This window comes from Botryllus schlosseri, chromosome 11, assembly GCF_051294905.1.
Source record: "Botryllus schlosseri isolate E-star chromosome 11, Bs_hap1, whole genome shotgun sequence".
Classification (NCBI taxonomy): domain Eukaryota; kingdom Metazoa; phylum Chordata; class Ascidiacea; order Stolidobranchia; family Styelidae; genus Botryllus; species Botryllus schlosseri.
Window position 1 is genome coordinate 21,965,659 of NC_137246.1, and position 12,170 is coordinate 21,977,828.

Below are 12,170 nucleotides of genomic sequence, written 5' to 3' on the forward strand. Positions count from 1 at the left end.
TAATCCTGAATCAACAAACAGAAAAAAAACAATAAATACAGGTGCACAATAGAACAAAGTCAAGGCTGCGTAAATCAGGCGAAGATCGAGAAAAATCAGGAACAAATTTCAACGGGACCTGATAATTTCACTGACAACATCCAATTTCACCAATCGTGAATAGAAGTACAAAAAGTGCCAGTGACTGTATTTCATCGTCGCGATAGAGAATTACTAAACGAGCATGTAGGCATATACAGTATCGTTCGTGGACATTTATGAGCATGCTACAGAATAGCATGTGGGGTTAAATTTCGCATTAGGGTTGTTAGGTTTGGGTTAGGGTTTGGTTATATGTAAGGGCTAATTTCAGAGTTAGTGTTGGGGTTAGAGGGTCAGTTTTGAGGTTATAAAATCAGATCTCAAGTGACACACGCAAAAATGACGTTTTTCAATGTGCGGGATACTCAAATGTCGGGCATCAAAGGCAAAATCAGAGTTCGTTATCATTGTGCGGGATACTCAAATGTTGGTCAACAAGAGCGAAATTAGCGATATTATCTATAACCATTTTCTTTCAATACTGGATCGAATGTAACACCGCGTCCTAAATACGTACGACAAAGCAACACCCGGAATCGGAAACGATATTTCAGGAAAGTTGCAGTTCGCGATAAATCGGTAACATTCTCACAAAGAGCAATGAAACAAGGACGATTGGACATTCGATTATTTTCTCTATGGAGGAGTTGGGTTTAGGGTCAGCTTTGGGGATTCAAAGATCACATGCTCAAGCGTCGCGTGCAAAACTGTGGTTTTTCAATGTGCCGCTTACTCAAATGTCGGGAAACCATACGAGATACAACTCAGCAAAATTTGATGAAACTCGAACACACAACCGTGACCTCACACTAAGCCATATCGGCATGAAACAATGTACAATATAATGAAGTAGAAAGCTAATAAAGCATGCTACGTCAATTCCCATGGCAGAAAACTTACACCAGGCCTCTACCATGCAGTGAGATTGAAAGGAAAATTATGATAATATTCTTAGAAAGAAAATTCACAATTCCACAATCATTTTTCGTGAATCTCACTGAAGTCGAACTACAGTAATGCCAATTTCTCGATATCGCCAATCAATTTCCTCGCGTAATCAACATGCGTCACAGGCGAAACGTTCATAACGGTTGCCTTTCTCCGTTCCTCATCGTTGTAATTTTCCATTTTAACTCGTAGCTTGATGAAGTATGACGAAAAATTGATGCTCTTCAACAGCGCCGTGAACTTGGGCTCGTTTTCATCGCGCAGCTCCCCCAGCTCGTTAGCTTTCATCCCGAGTATCATCTCACCCTGTTCTTGAAAGCAAGTGATCCAGGTGGTGTCAGTGTCGTCGCCGACGTTCATCTGCAAAATCATTCGGTACTTGAAATTGGGACTCGATTTATTGCATTTCTCGCAACGGTACTGCCCGTTTTGTAAGTCCACCACTTTCTTGTTGCAGCCTTCTTCGGGGCACGCTTTGTACAAGATATTCTCTCCTTTCACGTACAACACAGTGCACTTGCAAGTGATGTAATCTGGTTTCGGTCCGCCGCCCATGTTGTCAGACTTAATGTCGCCCAGGCTTTTCCAGTTTGAGACCATCGCGCCTCCAGTGGCTTGGGTCATGGCTTGGGTCTCTTGATTGCACCCGCCTGACTCGTACCATTGTTTTAACTCGAACGCTTCCGGCACGTCAGGGTCACGTAGGACCATCGACGAACTGACGGTCGATAATGAGCAGCCGCCGTAATCAGAGACCCGCACGCTTTTGAAAGCTACAACAGGATTGCCGCGCGCTTCAAATTTTTCAGCCTCCGCACCCCACAGCGTAAGCTGTACTTCGGAACCGGATTTATCGACGATATGCAAGTTTCTACGCAGAGTCTCACGGTTTTGACTTCTGATCATAACGCTAGCGACATCATCCGCAGATTTCAGCACGCCAATAACATCGACCATTTGCGAAACATGGCGGGTCAAATTCGGTATCGGGACAAAGTTATAGCTTACTTTCGGCAATTCGGCTTCCTCGGAATCTTCACAAGGCACAACCATAGATTCGCGTCTCATTGTCATTTCGTAATCGTGAGTGGTGTTATTGTACTGTCGGTTTGCTGGTTTTAATTGTGCGTTCGATATGTAGTAGGCTTTACCTGGTTCGAGCAGGTCGTAAAATTTGTCGACTTCTTCTTTGAAACAAGTCGCCCTGATGTCGCCGGATTCATCGAGAACGGTGAAGGAAAATAATTTACCTTCACCTTTCGCGTTCTTCCATTCTTTTATGCTTCCTTTTTGGATGACGCGTGCTTTGATAGACCACTTATTTTGATAAGGAGTCAAGCTCATGATGGGTACTACTCTCATCGGTGTACCGCCGGGAGTTTGAGGAGTACTGGCGCCGCCATTGAATGTGATTTTCAAGGGTTTTGGACTTTCAAAGGACTTCGAATCGGACTGGCCGTTCATCAATGGTTGATTAGCGCTCAAAACTTTGGGCGGAGGCTTTGAGACTTCTTTTCCTATGTTATTTGATGTCACAGGGTTGCCAATGACACAGCCAACTTCTTCCCCCTTTTTCAATACTTCGACGGCAAGACACACTACGACACGGCGAGCTTTTTGCAAAAGAGAAACCTGGTATTCCTTCAGTCTAATTACAGCGTTAGTATCTATATCTCCATTATTCACCAAGTGATTCAGTTCAGTCGAAAGCATCGCAGTAGCGAGGGAGTATTCCCCGTCCGAAAGATTAAGCCTGATGCGTTTGGTTGGTCCGCTGTCAATCCGCTTAGTAGCAAGAACTTGTACAACAGGACCGTCTGGCTTATCGCCATTCAGAATTGCCGCGATCACCCCGCCTGTTACTAGTTCAGCCATCTCTAATGTTTATCCCCTCCCTGTGATAATGCGCAGAATGTAAGTTGACTTTCCGAACAAGAAAACGATTTTGGAGGCATTGGCGCCAAACATCGCAACGCATCAGCTCAGTCACGTGGGAGGTCAAAGTTGAGAATTTGATTGACATATACAGCAGAATTTCGTAAACAATAACAATACCACGCGGACAGCAACGGGCAATTTGTGACTTGTTGTGGGTAAGCGGGACTTCATCTTAGCTCAGCTCTTGTAATTAACTCAGTTGGTGCATTATACAGAAGTTCTTCCAAATTAGATTAGACCGATTAGGGCTCGCAACCTTCCGAGGTGAGAAATAATTTGGACACTGCTCCGCCGGGCATCCCTAAAAGACGGAGAAGCGGAGGCAGCGGAGACAGCGGAGGCAGCGGAGAACGGACCCTAAAACGCGGAAACAGCGGAGACAGCGGAGAGAGCCAAAATTGCCGATTCCTAAAAGACGGAGATAGCGGAGGTAGCGGAGAGCGGAGCTTTCGGTCATTAACCTTTATAGACACGCGCGACATAGCGGACGGATACTGAAAGCGGAGTTCGGGACCCCGCGAAATGGACATAGCGGAAGGTTATATAATATAGAAAGCGGAGATCAGGGCGTATCGGAAGATGTTTCGAAGCAGTGGAGGATAACGGAGAAGCCAGTCATGCGAGTTCAAGACCAATTTGGCGACTGATTGCCCGTCGATGGGATGACATAGCGGGTGGTTATATAATACAAGGAAAGCGGAGATCGGGACGTGTCGGAAAATGTTTCGAAGCAGTGGAGAATAACGGAGAAGTCAGCCATGCGAGTTCAAGGCCAATTTGGCGACTGATTGCCCGTCGATGAGATGACATAGCGGACGGATACTGAAAGCGGAGTTCGGGGCCCCGCGAAATAGACATAGCGGACGGTTATATGATATAGAAAGCGGAGATCAGGACGTATCGGAAGATGTTTCGAAGCAGTGGAGAATAACGGAGAAGTCAGCCATGCGAGTTCAAGGCCAATTTGACGACTGATTGCCCGTCGATGAGATGACATAGCGGACGGACACTGAAAGCGGAGTTCGGGGCCCCGCGAAATAGACATAGCGGACTATTATATGATATAGAAAGCGGAGATCAGGACGTATCGGAAGATGTTTCGAAGCAGTGGAGAATAACGGAGAAGTCAGCCATGCAAGTTCAAGGCCAATTGGGCGACTGATTGCTCGTCGATGAGATGACATAGCGGGCGGGTATATAATACAAGGAAAGCGGACTTCGGGGCGTATTGGAAGATGTTTCGAAGCAGTGGAGAATAACGGAGAACTCAGCCATGCGAGTTCAAGGCCAATTTGGCGACTGATTGCCCGTCGATGAGATGACATAGCGGACGGTTATATAATATAGAAAGCGGAGATCATGGCGTATCTGAAGATGTTTCGAAGCAGTGGAGAATAACGGAGAAGTCAGCCATGCGAGTTCAAGGCCAATTTGACGACTGATTGCCCGTCGATGAGATGACATAGCGGACGGACACTGAAAGCGGAGTTCGGGGCCCCGCGAAATAGACATAGCGGACTATTATATGATATAGAAAGCGGAGATCAGGACGTATCGGAAGATGTTTCGAAGCAGTGGAGAATAACGGAGAAGTCAGCCATGCAAGTTCAAGGCCAATTGGGCGACTGATTGCTCGTCGATGAGATGACATAGCGGGCGGGTATATAATACAAGGAAAGCGGACTTCGGGGCGTATTGGAAGATGTTTCGAAGCAGTGGAGAATAACGGAGAACTCAGCCATGCGAGTTCAAGGCCAATTTGGCGACTGATTGCCCGTCGATGAGATGACATAGCGGACGGTTATATAATATAGAAAGCGGAGATCATGGCGTATCTGAAGATGTTTCGAAGCAGTGGAGAATAACGGAGAAGTCAGCCATGCGAGTTCAAGGCCAATTTGGCGACTGATTGCCCGTCGATGAGATGACATAGCGGACGGATACTGAAAGCGGAGTTCGGGCCGTAGCGAAATATATTTCGAAACAGCAGAGAATAACGGAGATGTCAGCCATGCGAGTTTCAGGCCAATTCGGTGATTGCTTGCCCATCGATGAGATGACATAGCGGGCGGTTATATAATACAAGGAAAGCGAAGTTCGGGGCGTATCGGAAGATGTTTCGAAGCAGTGGAGAATAACGGAGAACTCAGCCATGCGAGTTCAAGGCCAATTTGGCGACTGATTGACCGTCGATGAGATGACATAGCGGACGGATACTGAAAGCGGAGTTCGGGGCGTAGCGAAATATATTTCGAAACAGCAGAGAATAACGGAGAAGTCAGCCATGCGAGTTTCAGGCTAATTCGGTGATTGCTTGCCCATCGATGAGATGACATAGCGTAGGGTTGCCATACGTCCGGAATTTCCCGGACATGTCCGGAATTTCACTGTTCAAAGTAGCGTCCGGGAGGAATTTCTAAAATATGCGAAATGTCCGGAATTTTGAAGACTTGTTGACGTAGGCTCATAATTTTTTCGTAAATCAACATAAAAACATTATTTTGGGGAATATTTATTCTGGTTTATGACATTTTTCTTCGCGCTGCGCGCGATTTACTATCACATTTATTGATTTTAATATGGGGACTACCATACTCGCCAAAACTGCAATTAAATATAAATAACAACAACCTTCATTTACTGGAATAAGTCTAATTGCAATTGCAATTATACGAGAACGGTATATTCCTAGAGATCGTTCAGGCCGTTTAAATGCTCTATTCAAAGATGATGGTTCCAAACGTGGGGATCGTTTGCCTTTATCCCGGGGTTCGCGAATATGTTGAACGTAATCAGCTTCAAAAATAGCCCGTGACTAAGTCTGGGCAAAGGTGCTGACTTCTTTTAGTAATCATCTCCTCAAATTTTGATCTGGGCCACGGAAAATTTTAAATTGGAGATGGAGTCGTGACCATAAAGGGTTAGAAACCACTGGATGTGGCGTGTTTATAAAGCTCCGTGGTGCGCACCGGCAGAAGGCTGATGAACAATTTTATCGGCGGGACATGAGCATGACTTTACGATGTACAATTACGCTCCCTATATTTTCGAACTCATCATCCACCACCAGCTCTACCGCTAACTCTGATCATTAGGGCGGAGAGTAGTAACATTATAGTAATATATGGAACAACCAATATTATTGACAGAATTCATTCAAAAAATTTAACGACCAGATGCATATAAAACCCAGATTCATACAGCAACCCCCCAGAAATAACATCGATTACCCTATGGTGGGCTCAAAATCATTGTTTATTTGGACGGGAAGGGGCTGAAAATGTGGTTTCGGTCCCGGATACCCAACACATACTCCTGAACCGGAACGTGACCACCTCTGCTCTACGAGCAAAGCTTTGCTAGGATGACGTCACAACTCATTTTAAAATCCACTAGAGGGCGCTAAAGAGTGTCCGGAATTTGGATCACTGAAATATGGTAACCCTAACATAGCGGGCGGTTATATAATACAAGGAAAGCGGAGTTCGGGGCGTATCGGAAGATGTTTCGAAGCAGTGGAGAATAACGGAGAAGTCAGCCATGCGAGTTCAAGACACTTTGGCGACTGATTGCCCGTCGATGAGATGACATAGCGGACGGATGCTGAAAGCGGAGTTCGGGGCCCCGCGAAATAGACATAGCGGGCGGTTATATAATATAGAAAGCGGAGATCATGGCGTATCGGAAGATGTTTCGAAGCAGTGGAGAATAACGGAGAAGTCAGCCATGCGAGTTCAAGGCCAATTTGGCGACTGATTGCCCGTCGATGAGATGACATAGCGGACGGATATTGAAAGCGGAGTTCGGGGCCCCGCGAAATAGACATAGCGGACGGTTATATAATATAGAAAGCGGAGATCATGGCGTATCGGAAGATGTTTCGAAGCAGTGGAGAATAACGGAGAAGTCAGCCATGCGCGTTCAAGGCCAATTTGGCGACTGATTGCCCGTCGATGAGATGACTTAGCGGGCGGTTATATAATACAAGGAAAGCGGAGATCGGGACGTATCGGAAGATGTTTCGAAGCAGTGGAGAATAACGGAGAAGTCAGCCATGCAAATTCAATGCCAATTTGGCGACTGATTGCCCGTCGATGAGATGACATAGCGGACGGATACTGAAAGCGGAGTTCGGGACCCTGCGAAATAGACATAGCGGACGGTTATATAATATAGAAAGCGGAGATCAGGGCGTAGCGAAATATATTTCGAAACAGCAGAGAATAACGGAGAAGTCAGCTATGCGAGTTTCAGGCCAATTCGGTGATTGCTTGCCCATCGATGAGATGACAGCGGACGCGTTTCGTGACAATTTAACTGATGATAGTTGTGGAATATTATACTGAGCTACTTTCTACTTTACAAAAACCGAATTGCAAATGTAATTAGTTTATCCAGAATACTGTTCAGGTAGATTTTGAAGTAATTGCGAAACATTACCACTTCAGTAAGTACGGGAAATAGCCCAAATCTACTTGATTACCCCGAAAAAGTAGAAATATTCAACATATATAATATCTGAACAACGTGATGTGATAAAGCAAAAATAACGTCAGATTCGTATTCAGCGCCCCCAAATTAGGTATAATTGACCCGAAGAAGTCCTGGCGCAAAAATCCTGTAGATCAGCGTTATTGGTGCTGCGGCGTGCGACGCCATCAAACCAGGAAATTGGCCCGTGAGCACATTCTAGTTTGAGACCTCTGCACTAGTGACTATAATGCGAACTCCGTAACAACTTGCTATGAACCCAATATCGGGGCATTTTGCCTGGCCTTAACAATCCACCTTTGCTCGACTCGATCTTCTCCTTATTTGCTAACACATGTCACTTCATTAACGAAATATCTTTTACAAATTATATACAGATGTTACCAAAATGAAACGATGAATGAAACGAAGAAAATATATACAGTCATGATAAAAGGTTAAATAAAAGTTCACGGCTGAATTTTAGCAGCTAAGCAGTTTTTGCGGTAGCAAATGAAGTATGTCATCTCATCAGCCTTTTCATCGACTAGGCAGGACTTGTGGAACCATCTTCGACATTTGACACACATTATCTGCTGATCTTGGTCTTTACTACCTTTACATAAGCTGCTGTCGCAATTATCCCATTTCGATTTATTCATGACACCAATGGCAGATGAGGAATCGGTTAGCTCTGCATATGTAATATCACTTTTTGATATTGCATTCCAATCATCCAAAATACAACCGGATTCTGATTGCGTTTCGTCAGTCGGTCGACGGCCGGTTGGCAGTTGGTTCTCAGTTGACCGTTCTCGAATCCCTGCCAAGTAATCTACCCAGACTCGGCACTTTCCCGACGGAAAATCACGCGCTAAAGGTAAATTATTTGTCACGCAATAAGCATTTGCTATCACATGTATGCCGCAGTCAAATGTGTTCTCCTGTTGTTTAACGTCCCTGCACAGAAAAAACTGCCAGTCGTCAATTGTGCATCTCACATTCGCAACCCTGAAGCAAGCACTGACAATTTTGAATGAGTTGCGAAAAATACCCTCATATCTCGTCTGATTATGAGATATAAAAGAGTCCATCACCAGTATAGTTTTGGTACTCAAGTTAACTACTGTCAGTATCCAGTGATTTGGAACATGCACTAGAAAAATGAAGAAGTCTTTGTTCGCTGCTTGGTGCTTACGCGCAAATCGGCATAGCGACGGCACATTGTGATCTTGTTCAGTCCATTGATACCTGTACCACGAGGTGAAAAACAAAACCAAAGGTTTTTGGGTACAAAATGCTTCTATCGCTCGCTCTATTGTTTCATCATCTAGCCATTGCTCAGGTTTCAAGCATTGGCGTATCACATGCTGCGGATCTTTATCTACCTTTGACGACGAAAGCCAAGGGTAATCATTGCGGGCGGGCAGCTTCACAGAGTCGGTCGTCAAGTCCAATGGCGCTGTTTTTTCATTGATTTCAGACATCTGCTCGTCGGATATCATTGATAGATCAGAATGCAATAGCGGTTGTTTGGGTTGCTGTTTTCTTGGTGTTGAATGGTGAGCTGGTGTACTATTTACGGTATAGTCAAAATCTACCCGGCGAGGCCTTTTCCGACCGGACTTCCTGGTCCTACCCTTGCGATTTTTCAGGAGCTGACTCAAATTGCAGGGGACCGCTTTCTGTGTGCTGTTGTCTTTTAATGACATCGCTACAGCTAGAATATGATAGCATATTGTTGTGCTTGGGCAAGTAGGCTACACGAGGAAGGCTTTGGGAAATACCTGACGCAATGAACTTGACGTTGAGTCATTGAAGCAACGGTGAACACACCATTGTTCGACGAGAATCCAACCATATTATTTATCCCGCACCACCTCGCCATAGCGCGCTGGGAGAATCTTTGATTCAACTTATTGTTTGACCTGAAGAATTTTGTCACATTTTGGTCATTGTTGATTTCACTTATGATATCGTCAAGCGTCAACATTTTAGGAAATTTGATATGTTCGAGTTTTTTTCTCAACAAAAGTTGCGTGGAATGTAGATTTCGGCATTAGCGAGGGCAATGGGCATGGCTCACTTTATCAACCCAAAAATCTTCGACTTGGGAACGGGTATTTCGCGATTCAAAACGGAAAATGAGATATTTTTTAGTCAACTCACATATGGTTGGCGGCCGTATGGCGTCGAAGCATTCGAAATGCGGCCGTGGACACAAAAAAGGTTGCCCACCTCTGCCCTAATAGAATGCTCACTTCGTGTGTTTTAAAAGAGTGTTCGCGAAGCCATCTTTTTGCATCATTGAGGATATGGTTCAGACAATAAAACTTTGGCAAGTCTGGAAAGTAATCATGGAGTGGTTTAGTTATGCCCTTTTCCGGTCAGTCACAAACGGAATGTTTGAGCATTTATCCATACCGAGGCAATGCAATATGTCGCGGAACATCTGTTCATGGTTTGTCATGAACTTTTTCTCATGCACCATAAATGCAACTGGGAATATTGGGTCCCCCTTCATTAGCACATTGCGGCACACTAAAATGGAAACGTAAAAGTCCCCTAGGGAGAAAGTTGTATCGTAGGATAGCACTTGGGGTAGTTCCGTATTCTTCATTGAGATTTTCAATATATTTCTAGTCTCATCAAGCATATCGCTGTGTGCCATACGGATAGTTATGTCGGGAATTATTTCGATCTTTCTGACAAAGTCACCGGTGTGAACTGACATTTCTACAGCATTATAAACCGTGTCCTTGGAAATTCGAAGCGACTGCCGATTTGCGTATTTCATATTTTCACATTGTTTCACATCCCGCGGTCTGTCATGTGGGCATTCTAGATTGATCCAATTGTCTCATTCCTTTGGCTTGTAAATCGACATATATAGTGATGGTGTGTACTGTGTACCCCGGAACGGTTCAGGTTCTGTGTGAACGCGAACGTGAACCCGAACCTATGACGTCATGTCTAACATTTCAGTTACGTGGTATATTAATTTTTGAGTTTCATCCACACTTTTTTACAAAAGAAATTTCATTCGCACAAACTAACCGAAAGGTGTCATACAAAAAAGAAGATGAATATACTGAACAACATTTTGTTCAGATGTGCAACAAATTGGCTATGTAGCTTAAGCTATCAAGTGCCTCACGCCCCGACGCCGAAGGGGTTGGCCTCGAAATGAATGAGTCGAATATAGGCATTATGAACTCGGTCGTTGCATGCGCAATGCGCATGCACACTAGGGTAGGGTTGCCATACGGAATTTCACTGAAAAAACTGCATCCGGGAGGAAATTCTAAAATATGCCTAGTAGATCACAAAATATTACGAAGTAGAAGTAGTGAAAATCAGATCTCCTTGAGTAAGTACTAGAAGTAGAGGAAAACTACTTGAGCTCTTCGAAAAAGTAGAAGTACTTCGTTACTGACCACCTCTGTATATATTACAATTGAAATTGTGAATTCAGGCACCAAACATGCTCACAGCACAATTTCCATACACTCAATATTATTGGCCAACCGTAAAAAAAGTGAATGAGTAAGGCCTCGAGACAAAGGGCTTGACTCGGAAAGCGCTTGCTCAATGCTCCAACGCCGCATTTTGAGATCGATCCAACCTCAGATCGTATCAGACCTCGAGTCAAAACTGAGATTGACTTGTGACTCGGAGCCTTGTGACTTGGTTAAAACCCTGTGTGACAGTAACGTTAGATGAGCAATTTCAGGTTTTTAGAAAATTTTGGAGTGAATTATTAGTTCTCAGATCGAAAAAAATATGTGCCAGTTATATATTGTCGAACAGTTCGAAATACACCGACGGACAATCAGTCGCTAAATTGGCATTGAACTTGCATCGCTGACTTCTCCGTTGTTCTCCACTGCTTCGAAACATCTTCCGATACGACCCGAACTCCGCTTTCCTTGTATTATATAACCGCCCGCTATGTCATCTCATCGACGGGCAATCAGTCGCCAAATTGGCCTTGAACGCTCATGGCTGACTTCTCCGTTATTCTCCACTTCATCGAAACATCTTCCGATACGCCCTGATCTCCGCATTCTATATTATATAACCGTCCGCTATGTCTATTTCGCGGGGCCCCGAACTCCGCTTTCAGTATCCGTCCCAGTGGCGGCTCGTCCTATAGGGCAACTGGGGCATTGCCCCACCTAAAATTCTGTTCAATAACAATTTAACCATTTATAGACGCACAGCAATCAGTATATACCGAGATCACAGCGAAACCCGCATTATTCTTGTGCTTTCGCTAACAAATGCCCATACATAGCGAAGTCTCTGCGAAAATCGAATTCTCTTCTGTGTTCTCGCTTTGTGAATGCCTAGCCGGGGCTTGCCCCGGTAGCGCTCATAACAAGCTTTCACTATCTATTCTCTCAAAGCCGCGCACAATAAAGAAACGGTGATTTACTCTCTCTTATTCGTAAAATGGCCGAGCAAGTGGGGCAACTATGCCTGTCGCCCTGAAGGTGTGATGTAACAATCGTATCTATATCTGAACTCGGTTACCATGATATGCGTTGAGTCGACCTTTGCTGGTATATGTCGATTTTGACGGTGTTTCGCACCATGATAATTCTTGAAACTTGGTATGATATGTCGCGAAGGTAGTATTTAGCACTGCTCCAAGTTTCAGGCTTGCTACTTAAAGATAAGGGTAGTAATTTCGTTTCCGAAGTTCAGTGTGTGCTGATCTATCATGTACA

General features: G+C 44.5%; 1 protein-coding gene across 1 annotated transcript; it reads right to left on the reverse strand.

The window, feature by feature from the left end:
• Positions 1-5: 5 nt before the first annotated feature.
• LOC145450637 (replication protein A 70 kDa DNA-binding subunit-like) lies at positions 6-2,987 on the reverse strand. Its single transcript, XM_080329146.1, has one exon. The coding sequence runs from the start codon at positions 2,902-2,904 to the stop codon at positions 1,090-1,092; it is 1,815 nt and encodes a 604-aa protein (XP_080185272.1). The 5' UTR covers positions 2,905-2,987; the 3' UTR covers positions 6-1,089.
• Positions 2,988-12,170: the final 9,183 nt, after the last annotated feature.